This window comes from Hemiscyllium ocellatum, chromosome 3, assembly GCF_020745735.1.
Source record: "Hemiscyllium ocellatum isolate sHemOce1 chromosome 3, sHemOce1.pat.X.cur, whole genome shotgun sequence".
NCBI classification, from domain to species: Eukaryota; Metazoa; Chordata; class Chondrichthyes; order Orectolobiformes; family Hemiscylliidae; genus Hemiscyllium; species Hemiscyllium ocellatum.
In genome coordinates this window covers 117,303,306-117,321,812 of record NC_083403.1, presented here as the reverse complement: position 1 = coordinate 117,321,812, position 18,507 = coordinate 117,303,306, and the positions used below count along the sequence as shown (strand labels likewise).

The 18,507-nt window shown below is 38.4% G+C and overlaps 1 protein-coding gene across 1 annotated transcript in view; it reads left to right on the top strand.

The window, feature by feature from the left end:
- The window catches only part of dlgap2a (discs, large (Drosophila) homolog-associated protein 2a), a 142,708-nt gene that overhangs the window by 112,593 nt on the left and 11,608 nt on the right, over positions 1–18,507 (top strand). Inside the window, exons 6-8 of the mRNA XM_060821612.1 lie at positions 12,443–12,801; positions 13,675–13,769; positions 16,593–17,008. Coding sequence (XP_060677595.1) covers positions 12,443–12,801; positions 13,675–13,769; positions 16,593–17,008 — 870 coding nt within the window. The remainder of the gene's footprint in view (positions 1–12,442; positions 12,802–13,674; positions 13,770–16,592; positions 17,009–18,507) is intronic.

The following is an 18,507-nucleotide window of genomic DNA, read 5'->3' as shown; positions in this document are numbered from 1 at the left end:
AGTGACACTGGTATCTCCTTGAATGAATTTAAAAACAAAATTGTCCTGTGCTTAATCTGAGCTGGCACAAACTGATAGAAGATGGCAAAGTGGCATACTTTCCCTCCTTTTACTCAGAGGTCACGAACATCAGGTCATGATATATCAGTGCATTGCTGTAGATCCAGTTTAGATTCTAATTCAGAGGTGAGAAACTTCACTCCATTAGCAACAAGTCAGAGAGCAAAGCCAGAAGACGGTTGTTGCTGAATTTGTCTTTGTCTTTATTTTTCACACAGTTCAGGTCTCTTGAAGAGCGATTCCATTGTTAGGCCAAAATCATAGAGCTTCCTGCATGAACTACATTAAAAATCACACGACACCAGGTTATAGTCAAACAGGTTTATTTGAAAGCACTAGCTTTCAGAACACTGCTCCTTCAGGTGGTTGTGGACCAGGATCAGAAGACACAGAATTTATAGCAAAAGATTACAGTGACATGCAATTGAAATGATATATTGAACAAACCTAGGTTGTTGTTAAGTCTTTCATTTTTTAGAATGGGTTGCAGGTTTTGGTTCATTAATATGTAAATCCCACTATATGGACTACAACAGTGTGAGGCTCTCAATTATTTGCATTATTTATGAATAACTTGGATAACGGCATAGAAAATTATATATCCAAATTTGTTGATTACACAAAGTTGGCCAGCACTGTAGACAATGTAGATGATAGCATAAAATTACAAAGAGATATTAATAGACAAAGTCAATGGGCAATCTGATGCTGATGGATTTCAATATAAGCAAGTGTGAAGTTATCCATTTTGGACTGAAAAATGACAGATCAGAGTACTTTCTCAGTGGTGTGCAGTTAAATACAATGGATGTTCAAAGAAACTTGGGGCTCAGGTGCATAGACCCCTTGAACTGCCATGAATAGGTACAGATAATAATCAAGAAAGCTAATGGAATGGTTGCCATTTTGTCTAGACAACTGGAGTATAAAGATGCAGAAGTTATGCTGCAGTTAAACAAAAGCCTGATTAGATCCACATGGGGTACTGTAGCAGATCTGGGCACCACACCTTAGGAAGGCTATATTGTTCTTAGGAGGAGTACAATATAAGTTTACATGAATAATACCTGGACTTCAGGGGTTAGGTTTTGAGGAGTGATTATACAAATTAATTATATTTTCTCCAGAATTTGAAAGACTGAGGCCTGATCTGATCGAAGATTATGAAGATAGCAACAGGAGAAGATAAACTATTTCTACTGGTCAAGATTCGAGAACTAAGGGGCTTAGTTCAAACATTAGAGCTAAGCCATTCAGGAGACATGTTAGAAAACACCTTTATATATGAAGGGCATTGAGGTTTGGAACTCTCTTCCACAAATGGTATTCGATGCTAGATGAGTTGGTCATTTTAAATCTGAGATAGATAAATTTTTGTAAAGCAAAGATATTAAGGGACATGGGCCAAGTGTGGGTTTATGGAGTTAGGTCACAAATCAGCCATGATCTCATTAAATCGGTGAAATATATTCAAGGAGTTCAATGGCCTACTACTGTCCCAATGTTCCCATGTTCCGATGTTTAGGAAGGCAACTCAGCACCACCTTCTCCAGGGTAATTGGGGGGTGAACAACAAGTTCTGGCTTTGCCAGTAACATTCACATTCCAACAGTGAAACAAAACAAAATCCCCTATTGTACACATTAGTTTGCCTTCCATTTTAGATTTCAGCTTTTCCAGCCACTAATAATTCACACTAAAAGAATTAAGAATATTTTAAATGTAAAAATAAATTTGGGACTTCAGTACAACTTGACAGAGTCAGTTCTTGTCGAGAGCCTAACCTCAGTTATAGTTCAATGATTTGTGAACAGATTCACTTGACTCATAGTTATCCCAACCAGTGCTACCTACCTGCATAAGATTCTCTTCAACTGTCAAAGTTCTGGAATCCAAAAGCAAACAAGCAACTCAAAATGTCAACAAAACTTTTTTTAGAAAAAGGAACGTGTCTTCAAGTATGAGTAAGGCCAAACCAAATCTTGACAAATGTATAAGATGCAGTGATAGATGTGTTCAAAAGAAGCCATTAATGTAGTCAAAGCAAGGATCGTCATATGGATAAAAAAATGTTGCAACTAATTTGAAACCTCTTTTTATTCACTAGCTGGCTAGCATTTGTTGCTCATCCCTAATTACACTTGAGAAGGTGAGATGCTCCTTTAAGAAAAACAAAACCTGGACCTCAACATCTTAGTTGTTACATTGAATCCTTTTGTGGCCAAATGCCAATTAGAAACTACTTCTAATTATAAAATTGACTCACAACTTGGCAAAATAAAACTCTAATGTGTTGCTTAACAAAAATGTGCTGAAGCAATAGTTTTAGAATTTAGTTCAAGTTTAAAATTGAACTTAAACAGCAAACATCAGGAACAGAGCATGATCCCAAGAGATACTCCCAAAGCTTTGAAGCTCTGCAACATGTAATTTTCTGAAAGTGCAACTTGTTTTATTAATCCTGTGGAGTTTGTTGGTTTCAGACTGCACTTAACGCAGTATATTTTTCTAAAGTGTTCTTTTTAATGCAAGTTACATTTCAGTTGAGCAATTCTGTCATTGAACAGGCTTTGTGCTTTTACTTTCTCCTCCATTGAAAACAGTGGGAACCCTTATGATGATCATCCTACCCAGAGGCCTGATGCTGGTTTCCCATTCTCTTGAGATCACATAGTTCCCTTAATGGGCTCAAGCTAACCGATGTGCAGCACCTTCATAAACCTAGGCTTCCACGAGAATTTCTCCTTTGAGAGTTGTAAACTAATGAATGATACTTTCATCACTTTGGACACTCTATAATGGCAACAAGTTGATCTGCACAGTTTATATAACACCACAAACTTAATCCTCCTTGAATGAACAGGAGTGTTCCTGATTCAGTGGTATCTTTGTCAAGCTCTGCATCTAGGAGACCAGGAAATCAAATATTAAACATTCCCACCACAGTGTCCTAAGTCTAACCCCTTACAATTACCTTCCATTGCAGAGCAGCACTTTAAAGCTTCAAGTTGGTAATGTCATAATTTGGCTTCCTAGTCATTCTGATTTCAGCAAGATTCTACAAGAATGACGATTAGTTTTCCGAGTACTGCCACCAGTGATTCCACAGAGAGAAATGGTTCTGAAATGGGAATTGATGCATGTATAGTAGCCCAGCACTAGCAGTTTACAACTAAATAGCACTTTCTGAGCCTTACAAGTTTCCTCACCAGTTAGAAATATTTTGAATCAGGACCAATAAAAATCAGCTGAGTCCTGAGGTAGGCACTAAGGAGATAAGACAATACAAACTGGAGAGTAAGTGAAGAACACAAATTAGAGAAAGAGAGAGCAACACAAACTGCGAAAAGGAATGTGAGAGTACATGTAGACCTGCATTATGTACTGCTATGTTGTGATTTTTGTTCCAACAGTCAGACAGCTTTGCAGAAGAGGGAACAGCTTTTCTCTGAATCTAGGTTTTCACAGTAGCAATAGAAGTCAATGTACTGAATTAGATTTTGTTTTTGGTTTTATTTATGCCTTTATAATCTGCTGTGTGCTGTTAATGTGTGCCATTAATAAGTCAATGCACCTGCAGATATGTTAATTTGGAGTGCTTGCAGATTTGTATAAATTGAGAGAGGTTAACAAAAATTGTATGAACATCCAGTCAAGAGGTCTAATCTGTTGTTTAGGTTTAACATGCTTCAACACTTTACTTGCAAGTTTTTTAGATACACTGATACGCATAATGATTTGAAGAATGCCTGTTATATGCAGTCTGTTTGGTTCTTATTAATTTTATCTATGGCATTGCAAAAGTTCACAGTGTATCAGATTTGAAGTCTTCTGAAAAAAATAATTTTCGCAGATGGCTGCATAGCAGAAGTTTAGATTATTTCACATTGCCACAAGTTATTTCACATTCTTCTCAGAAAAACTATCTTCCATTTTGGCAAGAAAACAAAAGATAATAAATATGTGAAGAAAATTTACATTATAATTTACATTAATTATAATGTTATTTCGTGGCATTCTTGATAACTATATAGTTAGGTGGCACATGCATTAATAATACATGAAAAATAAAGAAATAAATCAATGTTCATTGGACTCAGTCCTGTAATACTACAAATCATTCATCTAAACAGTAAATGGCATGTCACAATTTCCCAAATGTTTTGGACTTTGCCTCTGGGTAAAGAGTCTTTAATGACATAGTCTTTTGTAAATTTAGCTTTCCCAATTTGAATATCCACAACCATAAAATAATATTGTTTATTATTGTTGTTTGTAATTATTATGTACACATTAATGAGGTTTTCCTCAGCTTCCTCGGTAAGTGCAAAAGTTAAGTTTCTCCAATTGTCCTGATTGATTTAGAATTCACAATTATCCTTATTTCATTATTCTTAATCATCTGAACTGTATGTTTTTAAAGTGCCACAATGGCCACTGTAATCCATAATTATTTTGGCTGCTATTATAAAGTCTTAGACTCGTACTCCACTTTCTATCTAAACATCTTAACATCCTGCTTCTATTTTAAATTGCTGTTGCAAAATGTTGTCAAAGAAAATGACAAGTCTACAGTCACCCTTCCAAAGTTACTCAGTTCAAATTCTCTTCATGATTTCACGTGTTCTCTTTATTTCTTTATTGCAAAGCTGTATGTTTATTCTTTTGCTTAATGTGCAATATTTTGCTTTAATCAAATAATGGATAAAGTTATGCATGTCTAGTCATTGCATTATGGAAGCCCATAATCAACAATGATAAGAATGGCATCAACACACCCAGAATAAAGAAAAACATCAAATATATTATCATCCAATTGCATCCAGAATGTATAGAAGTTTTTTGCCTTCACTTTCACAGCCAGAAAATCATGCAAAATTGACTGGAAGAATATTTTCCTAACATTCTTTCACCCATTTAAGCCATGGCCCATTGTTCTAATCCTGACATATCCTGAAATGATCTGTAATTACCTGAAATAAAAACAAAAAGAGTGAAGAAACTCAATACGTCCGACAGCATCTGTGGATAAATAAACAGTGTTAATGTTTTACGTGTAGTATGACTTTTATGGAATTTGAGTTCAGAAGGACACAGGTTACACTGAGTGATGGAGAGCCGAGATATTAAGGCAGTTGATGTCACATTGACCACACTGAAGAGATCAAAGACAGCTAAGAAGTGAGAAGGAGGGATCCAGGTAAAGGGAGTGCATTAGAGACAAATGAAAGGGTCAGTGAAGCAGAAAGAGGATTCCTATCCAAAGTGGGCATGCAGATGAAGGCAATGGATGAAGAGGTAAACATTGTATCATGTCTGAAATTCATTGATGTAAGGGTGCATTGATTCTTTTGTTGAGCCCCAGATCCTTCAGCAACCCGGAGCAGGAGGCCAGGGGATATAATGAATACATGACAAGAGGTGGGATTTGAAGAAGGGATGAAGTCAGAGAGAAGGGAGGGGAGAAGAGATCAAGAAGGATGTCAGTGGATATAAATTGCTGGAGCTTGTATTCCTGAAGCAAAGAGAAAATGTTTCTTGTTATGGCATCAAGTGAAATGAAGAATGAAAAGGAGCTGAAGGCCAGGACAGCTTTGAGTCAGTGTGAGGCAATGCTGATGGAGAGAGAGGTCAATAGTGTGCATTTGGTGACACATAACATTGAGTGTGGATTTCAGGAAATGGAAATGTTATCCAAGCAACTTTACATGTCCCAAAGAGGATTGAAACATGAAGTTTGGAACTTCAATTGGAATCCACAAGGGATAATTTGGAATCAGAGAGAGTCACTGAAGAAGGAGAAATGGCTGTGTATGTGAGTTTTGGGAAGCACCTCATCAAACATTAGGAGAGAAACAGAAAGCATTTATCGAAGTTCCTGTTCTTTATTGATTAAATCACTATACCTTGAATTAATCCTGTTGTTTCAGAGGCCATATTTTATATAGTATACCCCAAGATTCAACACAATTTTGGAAAATACGTTCTCATATTTATTCTGGTACCATTGTGATATAGTTTTATTCGACTCAGTGTGTTGCTCTTTGAAGTGATTTGGCGGGCTAGGTATCAAATCTGTTATCAACACAGGTTTGTTTTCACTTTGCTCTCATCAACTTTTCCCTGTCCACTAGATGTTTGTGACATTCATTTTCCTTCCAAGATGCACTTATCTATAATTGAATTTTATCTGCCCTAGATTAGTCAATTTTGTACATTTCCATCTGAAAGTTCCGTCTAACTTATCTGCCACTTGTTCAGCAGTATTTATAAATTTGACCAGTTCACCAGTTCTTGATCAAAGTCATCAATGTAAATAAAGGTCATTCATCTCCATACTGCCACTCCACCCGCCCTCCCAATGAGCATACTTCTTTTGCCAATTCTTTATCCTCATCTAAGTTTTATTTTGTAAAGGAGAGGTTTGCATTTATACAATACATTTCACAATCACAGGATGTCCAAAGCAATTTACATCAACTGGGATATTTTTGAAATGTGGTCACTATTGTAATGTTGAGATAATGTGTCAAACAGTTTGCACGCTGAAGGATCCTATTAATATGCAATATGATTTTTTTTGTGTGGTATTAATTAAGGGCTAATCTTAAGAGAGTATCTTTGAAAAATACTACAGATCTGTCAAATTCGCCTAAAAAGATTGAGGTTGGCAGGGGAGGTTAATATCTGATGTAAATGTCAATGAAGGACTCTTATTATGGCATTGCAGAGTCAGCCTGAATCAGGTGGTCAACTGCTGGAGTTCATGTAGAACCTTCCCACAGAAAGCTAACAATGCTACCAATTGAATGATGGCTGATGCATAATTTCCACTATTTTCAATTTCCCATTTAACCTTTCCTAACAATGTCAATAAACACTTTTTAGAAATCTGAATGTATCAAATCAGATTGCTTTTCATTGTTCATTTTGGATATCACTTTTTCCAAGCAGTCAAGAAAGTTAATCAGGGACAATTTTCCTCACCTTACCACTTGACTGCTGTTTTCCAGATTATTCCCCTATAGGTAGCTCTCAACTTCCCTCTGACAATTGATTGCATTGTTTATTCAATATTATTTTGCACAGATTAGATTAGATTACTTACAGTGTGGAAACAGGCCCTTCGGCCCAACAAGTCCACACCGACCCGCCGAAGCACAACCCACCCACACCCCTACATTTACCCCTTGCCTAACACTACGGGCAATTTAGCATGGCCAATTTACCTGACCCGCACATCTTTGGACTGTGGGAGGAAACCGGAGCACCCGGAGGAAACCCACGCAGACACGGGGAGAACGTGCAAACTCCACACAGTCAGTCGCCTGAGTCGGGAATTGAACCCGGGTCTCAGGCGCTGTGAGGCAGCAGTGCTAACCACTGTGCCACCGTGCCGCCCACTTGTGCCACCGTGCCGCCCACTCACGGCAGATGGGCCTGCAGTTGCTCAGATTATATTTACTTTCTCTAAAAGGTCCAACATTAGCTTGTCTTTATCAATTGGTATGCAACTGTGCCACCATGGGCGGCATGGTGGCACAGTGGTTAGCACTGCTGCCTCACAGCGCCAGAGACACGGGTTCAATTCCTGACTCAGGCGACTGTGTGGAGTTTGCACGTTCTCCCCGTGTCTGCGTGGGTTTCCTCCGGGTGCTCCGGTTTCCTCCCACAGTCACAAAGATGTGTGGGTCAGGTGAATTGGTCATGCTAAATTGCCCGTAGTGTTAGGTAAGGGGTAAATGTAGGGGTATGGGTGTGTTGTGCTTCGGCGGATCGATGTGAACTTGTTGGGCCGAAGGGCCTGTTTCCACACTGTAAGTAATCTAATCTACAAAAAACAATCAGTGACCTCATCATATTGAATATTAATTCCTCTTAGATTTCATCTCTTGTTTCTATTGATAGGTAATGTATTATCCTTAGGCATTTGTTCATGTCAGGAATTATAGATATATTGAAAAACTGTAATGTGTTGCTGGCAATATGCATAGGTCCAAGTAAATTGTTTCTATTAACAAGTGGCATGGTATAAGTTAACATTACCAGGACATTTACTATTATCCACTTACCTTTAGTTTCTTACTTATTAACTTCTACTATGGTTTTCACATCTTCCTTTCCATCCTTTAGCAATTTTAGTACTTGAGAGTTTCTTGCTGTTTTGGATATTATTCCAGTTCCCACACTTCCCTCATAATTAACAATTTGACCTAATTCTAAAGCTTCCCTTAATCCTCCACAATATTTGTAAAGATTTTTTTTCCTTTCTTATGTTGTCATTAATGGATTTACAACCTGTGGAGTTACAATTTTAATGAATCATTTTCCCTCATCTGTTTGTCTTTTCCCTTAGCGGCATGGTGGCTCAGTGGTTAGCACTGCTGCCTCACAGCACCAGAGACCCGGGTTCGATTTCACCCTCGGACGATTGTCTGTGTGGAGTTTGTACATTCTCCCTATGTCTGTGTGGATTTCCTCCGGGTGCTCTGGTTTCCTTCCACAAAGATGTACAAGTCAGGTGAATTGGCCATGATAAATTGCCCATAGTGTTAGGTGCATTAGTCAGGGGTAAATATAGGGTAGGGGAATGGGTCTGGGTGGATTACTCTTCACAGGGTCAGTATGGACTTGTTGGGCCAAGTGGCCTGTTTCCATAATGTAAGGAATCTAATTTTATGGTTGACATTTTTCCAAATATTCAACTCGATGCTATTCCTTTGCAGTGGTGAATCTGAAGTCTTATCAAGCAGTCATGTTATGGTTACTTTATTTTATTTGCATTCTGTTATTGGGGTCGCTGACCATGATAACTGAAAGCAACTTCCTGTGATGTTTCTTATACGTTGAACCATGAATTAATTATGGATTACATTTGTCAATTCTGACTCAGTTGTATCTCATTTCCCAAGTTATTATATCACTAAAATCCTTAATAATGTGACCTTCCCTTTTGTGCCCCAATTTTGCTCCATCTCAAGTTCTGATCCTGTAGGAGGTCTCCACTTCCACCACTGCCCTAAAAAAATGGTAAACAAACCCATTGCTTTTAAAAGATGGCTATTATTCTTCGATAGCAACAGAATAAAATTGGCTCCCACATTTATTCAGGTTTTGGGTTCAACATATAAGGCCAATTGATGTACCTTTATAAGTGTGACTTTACCACCCGATATAGAAGGAATTCTATCCCACAATCTGGGTCAGAATCAACACCTTAAAATATAGAGCTCAGAAATCTACTCTGTTGCATTCCTTTAATAGACCACAGGCACAAAATTATTACTTTACCTATTAATATTCCACTTGGCACAGTTCACTAGATAATTCTCCCCAGACAAAAGGTGAAACTTTCTATTTTCTTTATATCTCAAATATGTCCAGCATAGTTTTTTTGCTATTGATTCTATTGTTCCATAACATTCTGTACCATACTATGGAAATTTTTATTCATCAACTGGAGTCATCTATATTATTATTATTTCTACTCGTTGTTCTCTGTTGATAATGTAGTCTATAGCTCAGCATTCTGTTATTAACACTTTTGCCATTAGAGTATGTGCACTTTCCTTGATCCTTAGAATGTGGAGCTTTGTCGAATGCCTTTTGAAAAAGCCAGGCACAGTACATCAATGAGCTCCTCTTCATCAACAGCTCATGTTACCACTTCCAAGAATTCCAATAAATTGATTAAGTACAATTTCCAAAACCATGCTGGTTCTTCTCAATTACCTTGACATCTTCCAATTGTCCAGTTATAATCCACTTAATGATTCATTTTAACATACTCCTTAAGAAAGCCATCAAACTAATTGCCTATAGTTTCCTCTTTTCTGCCTGTCTTGCTTTTTGAATAAAGGAATTATGTTTGCCACTTCCCAGTCTGTTGCAACTATTCCAGAATCTTGAAACATTAACACCAGCTCACCTATTGTCTCAATAACCAACTCTTTTAAGACCTTTAAACAAAGTCCATCAGGATCTGAAGACTTATCAACCAGGAGACCTATCAAAGCCTGAAATGTTTTCTTGACAGAGATTTCCTGACCTGTTGAGCACTTCCAGTATTCTTTTAATATTTCAAATATCTTGCATCTGTAGTATTTTTCTATCTGCATCATTTTGGATCCAATTGCCTCCTTAGCCAAATACGACAAACCCCAATTGCCTCAGACTAATGGGACATGCAATACACAGCTCCTCAAATAATACAGCTATTCCCTTCATATCACATGAATTGTTTGTATTGGTACTTAAACGTACAAACTTTTGGATCACATTTAGGAGTTTTATCAACTGAATGAAGTGTCAGATTGACTCACTTGAAAAAGTGGGTTTTTTTGTGTTCATTTCATCTCATAAATTATATTATTTTGAAAACAGTCACAGTTATTTTTAAGAATTGCATAATTTGACTGCTATTTGCTCAGCAACTCATATGCCAAACATTAGAATAATACTTGAAAATATTATTTTATAGCACATTTTTGTCATCATTCTGGATAATTCTCCAATATTGTCCATGTCCCATTCTCTTTCCTTGCCTCAATATGTGCAGTTCTCATTCTAGATAGGCACCTTTTCAGCCTCGTGATTTTTATCTTCATGATTAGATTCTCTACAATGTGGGAACAGGCCCTTCAACCCAACAAGTCCACACCGACCCACCAAAGAGGAACCACCCCCCCTACATTTACCGCTGACTAATCCATCTAACACTATGGGCAATTTAGCATGGCCAATTCACCTGACCTGCACGTCTTTGGACTGTGGGAGGAAACCGGAGCACCTGGAGGAAATCCATGCAGACACGGGGAAAATGTGCAAACTCCACATCGACAGTCTGCAGAATTGAACCCGGATCTCTGGCACTATGAGACAGCAGTACTAACCACTGAGCCACCGTGCCACCCTTGACGCCCTTTTATTTTATATAGCTAATCCACAACAATAGTTATGTTCTCAGTATCATAATCTGTTTCTTTGTTTTACGCTTTGTCTCTGATTAATTGCCAGTCACGTCCTCTATCCTATAAGCAAGGCCACTGTGACGACCTGACTCCTTGAGCAATTTTTTTTTTGTTTTGACTTTTCCCTTTGGCTTTTACCTACTGAAAAGCCTGGATATTGCTTGCTTACTATGGGTATGGTTTCTGTGTGGATGCATAAAATGGATTAGGTAGACAGCCCAGTAACTTCCCACCCACCCCAAAGGTCACCCCATAATATGGAGGCTAAGCAGATCCTGAAGCTAGGTACCCATCCTCTTATATAAGTAAATATTTAAGGGTACATTGAGCTTGCTAAATACTCAGTTGACCTCAATATCCTCCCCCTTATGCACTAAAATATTGACAAAAGGCAGAAATAAGCAACCCATTTTCATTCTGATTTTTTTTAAATGGCTGTAAGGAAGAGGTTTATTATCTAAATTAATTACTTTTAAAATCAGCAATCAAGCAATATTTCCTTACATCTCCTCATTGTCTTCATCAAGCATGTCAAAAGCAATGTATTCCCTTGTCAACCTGAAAGAAATATTGGGGAGACTCAGTGCAGCCACAGTTGAATAGCAGCAAATTTAACAACTGTAACCCTGACTCAGTTAAAAAAAAACTACAGGAAGAATAAATATTCTGTTCTTGTTCATGTTCCAATGAGGTATTCTATTAGCAACGTTAATGATGCAGTTCCATTCATCTGAAAGCTGAAATAATTCATCCAATGCAATATGGGAAGGCAGTGACCTAGTGGTAGTATCACTGGGCTGTTAATCCAGTGCTGAAAATGTGTTGCTGGAAAAGCGCAGCAAGTCAGGCAGCATCCAAGGAGCAGGAGAATTGACGTTTTGGGTATGAGCCCTTCTTCAAGACCCAGTGTTAATCCAGTGACCTGGATGTTGTTCTGGAGGACCAGGTTCAAATCCTGCCATGGCAAATGGTGGAATTGGAATTCATTAAATATCTGGAATGAAGAAGCTACTAGATACTTGAATGTGAAGCTGGGAAGGAGCAGCTAATTGTTATCTAGCTTCCCTTACCCCCATTCTGATTGCTAATTCTGTCACAACCATCTTTCCCCTTTCCAATCACTTCTATATGGCCTACTTTCCTATCATTCCTCCTTCACCCAGAACCTGCATGAAACTGAAATTGTCTTCTCCAACAGATCTGCCTGGAAATGGCAATCTGGACATCAGAAGGTCACTAGTCTCACATAAATGAGATCTGATTCCGAATATCAGGATTATCATGGGCTTTTCCTGTTCTGGCATTGTTGTAGTGTGAAGTGGTCTGTGGCGTGCCTCTACTACCCTTACACTCAGTATGGTTCTCCTTAGAGTTTCATTGTGAATAATCTTCTTTCCTCTCCTTCTCAACAGTTACTTGCACTAATTACAAAAAGACCCCGCCACCTGTACCACCTCGAACTACATCCAAACCAGTGATTTCGGTGACAGCCCAGAGCAGTACAGAATCAACTCAGGATGCATATCATGAGAACCGAGCACAGAGGAGTTCCCCGTGGCCCCAAGATGGCAGGATCATTTACAACTCAATGGACAGCCTGGACAGTACAAAGGCTGTGAACATTGCACTGGAGTCAGCCGCTGCCCAGCACCATGCTATCAATAACAGCAAAAACAGTGCAGTTTTAACCAGAGACAAGGCCATCCTAACCTTAGATGTGACAAAGGCAGAACAGTATCTGAAGAATCAGCGGTCCTCGATTGGGATTCAAGTAAGCTGTCATTGGCATATCCTCTCTATGGCAAATTGGACACATAACTACTGTTGCATGAGTTGCACAGATTAGCTGTTATCCAAATGTACACCAGCATGTGGTTTAAGAAAAGATTTACAAGAATGTTGCCAGGGTTGGAGGATTTGAGCTATAGGGAGAGATTGAATAGGCTAGGGTTGTTTTCCCTGGACTGTCAAGAGGCTGAGGGGTGACCCTATAGAAGTTTATAAAATCATGAGGGGCATGGATAAGATAAGTATACAAAGTCTTTTCCTTTTGGTGGGGGAGTCCAGAACTAGAGGGCATAGGTTTAGGGTGAGAGAGGAAAGATATAAAAGAGACCTAAGGGACAATTTTTTTTCACACAGAGGGTGGTACGTGTATGGAATGAGCTGCCAGAGAAAGTGATGGAGACTCGTATAACATTTAAAAGACATCTGGACGGGTATATGAATAGGAAGAGTTTGGAGGTATATGGCTGGGTGCTGGCAAGAGGAACTAGATTAAGTTGGGATATCTGGTCGACATGGACAAGTTAGACCGAAGGGCCTGTTTTCATGCTGTATATCTGTATGACTCTATGAGTCTATGTATACTAATCAGGATCATAGCAAAACCAGTGGCAAAATTGAAATGCAAAATAATAGTTAGAGGAAACAAAGGTTAATCTAAAATCACATCTCAATCAGAATTTATCATCAAAGAGAACTAAAAAAAGAGATATAATAAGAAGGTTCAGACAATTAGATTGTAGATACCACCATTTAATGCGCTGGTACTGACAAGCACAATGGACTGAATGATTTTTCTCTGTGCTGTTATTATTCGGATTTTATGACTATTACATTCTGACTCTGTATATTGGGCCAGGTGGATGCCATGGAGACAGCAACAGACTCAGACACAGACAGCAGAGGCCTACGGGAGTACCACTCAGTGGGAGTGCAGGTTGAAGATGAAAAACGGTAATTCAAGCAAGAAATGAGTGCTCTTGCAAATTAAGCAATCTAGTTTTTATTTAAACAAACAACATGTAAACATCTGGAAAGAAAAGACTCCGTTGCTAAGGAGAGTCAGAAAGGAAATGCAAATGGGAACAAGTTAGGTCCCAGTTGTGTTTCATTATAGCATTAGTGCAGCCTCATGCTGATTAGGAACGATTCTCAATTAAGAAGTTATGGTCAGTGCCTTTTCTTTTCAGGGATTATTTGCAGCATTGAGTCAAACTCAATTACAGCAGCAAAGCAGATGTTGAACACTCTATACACTTAGGACAAGTGAAAGAACTAAAGGCAAGAAAAGGGTCACTGTCTGAGAGTCAAACAGACAGTTCAGAACCTTGGTGTCCTACCTTACCTCAGGCTAAACTCCTGATCCCATATCCACTCCAGCATCAAAACTGACTACTTCCATATCTATTACATTTCCATCTTCCACCCACTCCACCCTCCCCCACCCTAACAACCAAATACCATAACTTAACTGCAGCTGAATCCCTCATCTATGCTTTTATTCCTTCTAGATTCAGATGTCCCAAAGCCTTCATGTCCAGCCTCCTGTCTTGTACACACCATAAAATTGAGATCCTCCAAAACCCTGCCTGCGTCCTGACTCAGACTAAGTTCTCATCACCCTTTATTCACTGATTTAAGTTTAGCTTCCAGTGCGGCAAAGCCTCAATTTTAAAATTCTCATCCTAATTTCAAATCCATCCATGACCTCTTCACTCCCAGTCTCTGTATCTTCATCCAGTCCTATAATCCACTAAGATATCTGAATTTCTTCAGGTGGCCTTATGCACGACCTTTATTGTAATTGCTCTACCAATGGTGATCATACCTTCATCTGCTGTGGTCCTAATCTCTGAAATTCTATTTCTAAATATTGCCACCACTTTGCATCTCTGTTCCCCTTCAAAACTCTCCTCATTAACCTAGCTTCTGATTATTTGTTCCAAAGAGTTTCTCTTTATATCCCATGTGTCGAATAATGTTTGTTAACAATCTATAAAATGCTTTGGAATGTTTTCTCAGCATAATGTACATTGGTGTTGTTGTTATTTTTAAAAAGTCTCCACGGTGTTATTGAAAAAGCCTCTCTGGCTGGAAGGTTATTGTCAAAACATGTTATAGATTATAAGATCAGTCTTAGACACCACTGTAGAATCAGCTGAATGAGACCCAGGTATTGTTAGATTTTAAAAAAAGTAACATTGGAACCATGTTTACGATTTTTAAAATTCTTAATATAAATTTGTGGATTATCAACAAGAGGGAATGAAATGGAAACCAGCTTTCTTGTTTCAAAGCAGCAGCACCTGATTTATTTATGTGAGGAATTATAGTTTCTCTGTTTAGCAGCCAGTGGCACTAAAGCAATTCTGAAAGCAAACGAAAACTAAATCACACCCATGTTGACAACATGGGAAATAAAATAAATGCAGTAAATTTGTAGTGCTAGATATTCCTCAAAATGACAACGAAACCCGACACTTAGGTCATTTTTAACTACTTGAGGATTAAGAAACTCTTTCAGTCTTTCAAAATGGAATGTTAATTTCTCATTCAAAAGGCAAATCAATTATTTGTGTTTTACATGTGAATGGGCTTTTTTATAATGAATATTTTAAACACAATTTTTGAAATACTACAAAACTAAAGGATATGATTTTATCTCATGAGTTGCAAAACATTGGGCTGGCATCTCAAATTTAAGTCTGAACCCAGCACCTGTATTACTTACAAGGCCTGATCCTGTGCTGTATTGCAAATATATTGCTATAAGATTACCGTGTAGCAATTTTTTAATGTAGAAATGGACAGGTGGTGAGACTGGTGCCCAATTAGTGTCATTGACCATCTCCAGGAGGTAGGAGTTGCCTGCCCTGTTGCTAGTGCCAAAGATTGGCAGCAATCATGTTTGAGACTGCTGTTGTCTTTCCCATACATGGAGCAGGCAGTTTCTTAGAAGGGCAGCACATAACGCATAGAATACAGTGGGTATGGAAACACAGAATTGTTACAGTGCTGAGTGCAGTGCCATTGGCCCACCAAAATTCAATCTTCCACAAGGTCCAATTAACTTTCTCTTGCCATCTGAATGAACCCAACTATGCACATTGATGTGCACCTGTGAATTTGAGTTCTCCAAAATAAACATTAAGAAGGCAATCTTCTCCATAGAGATCCCTTAGCCCAATCCTTAAGGAGCTGAATTATCCATCAAGTGGGTATCAGGGTGTTTCGTATTGCTGTGCTTCTGTCAAACATGTGAATATTTCAAGTTGTTCTGGAGGCATCGAGATTCAGAGAGGAATCCCAAGGCTGTGATCTTCAAACCATCTATATAAGATCCGGAACCCATTGGCTTTTAAAAATCCAGTAAAAGCAACATACACCAGATGCTGGAAATCTAAAATAAAAACAGTAAATGCTGTGAAAACTCAGTGGGTCTGGCAATATCTATAAGGAGAGAAACAGATTTAATCACTGTTCTACAGAATCATTCCACAAAATGCTGCCGGATCTGCTGAGTTTCTCAAGCACTGTTGGTTTTGTTTGAAAACCTAGTGCTATGGATCCTTACCACCATAGTTCAAAGCATAAATAATAATTGTATGACTGAAGTTGATGATTAGAATGAATTGTAAAAAAAGGTGCAGATTTCTAATGTAACAAGTAAGATTTTCAAATAGGCAGTTTGGATGATATGCTATATCTGGCACCAACATAAAAAAGTCCAACTTTCTCAATTTATCTAATAACTAATATGTTCATTGTGTTTTGCAGGCGTGGGCGATTTAAGCGTTCAAACAGTGTGACAGCTAGTGTACAGGCTGATCTTGAACTAGAAGGATTTCCTAGTCCAGTGGCCACTGAGGACAAGGCGCTTCAGTTTGGTTCCTCATTCCAGCGTCACTCTGAGCCCAGCACCCCTACCCAATACACTGCACTCAGAACTGTGCGCACCCAGGGTCCACTGGGCTACAGAGAAGATTATCGAACACCCATTGACACATCTAATTTTCCACCACCGGATCCATGGCTGGAATCTACCCATCAACCAGTGGAAACTGGCCGAATGTCCCCTTGTCGAAGAGATGGTCAATGGTTCATGAAACTGCTGCATGCAGAAACCAAGAGGATGGAAGGATGGTGTAAGCAGATGGAGCGAGAAGCAGAGGAGAATGACCTATCAGAAGAAAGTAAGAATGGCAGCTTTTATTTTTTCTCAAGAAACTGTGTAACTTTACATGGAATTTGCCTCAGATTGAGTCTGGAAATGAAGTTAGGTATTCTGAGCGCAATGAGGATGGTCAAGAGAAGATGAAAGAGAAAATTGAAGATGATACTGTATAAGAATTTCAACATTTCTAAATGTCACCATAATCTCTTAATTTATGCATTATGAGATCATCAAAAATTCAGTAATTAATCACATGTTTCATTTCGTGATTCTGGACTAATCTAAATCATTCCAAGAGTTCACTAATTTTATCTAGTGCTACAGTCTCTAAATATTTACCCACAAACTAGGTGTAACTAACTTTTACCACATCTGATCCTATGGCACAATTCTTATTTCAAATGATTCTTGGAGAATGCTGGTTAGTGTCTCAGCTATCTCCTGCAGTATTGTGTTCTGAAATTTATCCTATCTGAATCTAGTGACTTTTCTACCTTAGTTGTCAATGCTGCAACTTGTTTAATATATTTAATTTTTGTGTTTTATCATTAATATCGTGTTGGTTTAATTTACTGTTCAGCTATTACTTACTACCACTTCTATAAGCACAAAAAGGAAATACTTTTGAAACTTCTCTGTTATTCCTTCACTATCAACTTCTAGTTGGTTCTTCAATCCTTGGCATTCACAATATTTTTCTCTATTTTGATGTTGTCTATTCCATCCTTTCTCTTTCTTAATGTATCTTTCTTTTCACAAAAATCCTAGAGTGTTGTGGGAAGTAAGGGAGGAGATAGCGAGACCCTTTGCAAAATTATGTGCATCGTCTATAACAATGGGTGAGGTGCCTGATGACTGGAAGGTGGCTAATGTTGTAACTTTGTTTAAGAAAGGTTGTAAGGAGAAATTGGAGAACTATGGACCTGTGAGTCTGACTTCGGTTGTAGATGGATTGTTGGAGATGATTATAAAAGATACAAGAGAACAAAAGAGAGACAAAAATTGATGAAGGGTAATCAGCATGGTTTTGTGCTAGGAAAATCATGTCTCATTAACTTGATTGAATTTTTTGAGAAAGTTACCAAAAAAGATTGATGAGGGCAGACCAGTAGATATTGCTTACTTGGACTTTGGTAAAGCCTTTGACAAGGTTCTGCATGATAGATAAATTAGTAAAATTAGGCCACATGGATTTCAGGGTGACCTTGCCAATTGGATTCATAATTGGCTTAACAGCAGGAGACAGAGAGCGGTGATGGAGAGTTGCTTTTTGGACTGGAGGCCTGTCACCAGCAGTGTTCCACAGGGATCAGTTCTGTGTCCTGTTTTGTTTGTCATTAATATAAATTATTTGGATGCGAATGTAGAAGGCATGGTTAGTAAGTTTGTGGATGACACAAAAATTGATGCCATTGTCGTGAAGAAGGTTTTCTAAAGTTACAAAGTGATCTTGATAAATCAATCAATGGGCTGAAAAATGGCAGATGGAGTTCAATCTGGATAAATGTGAGATATTGC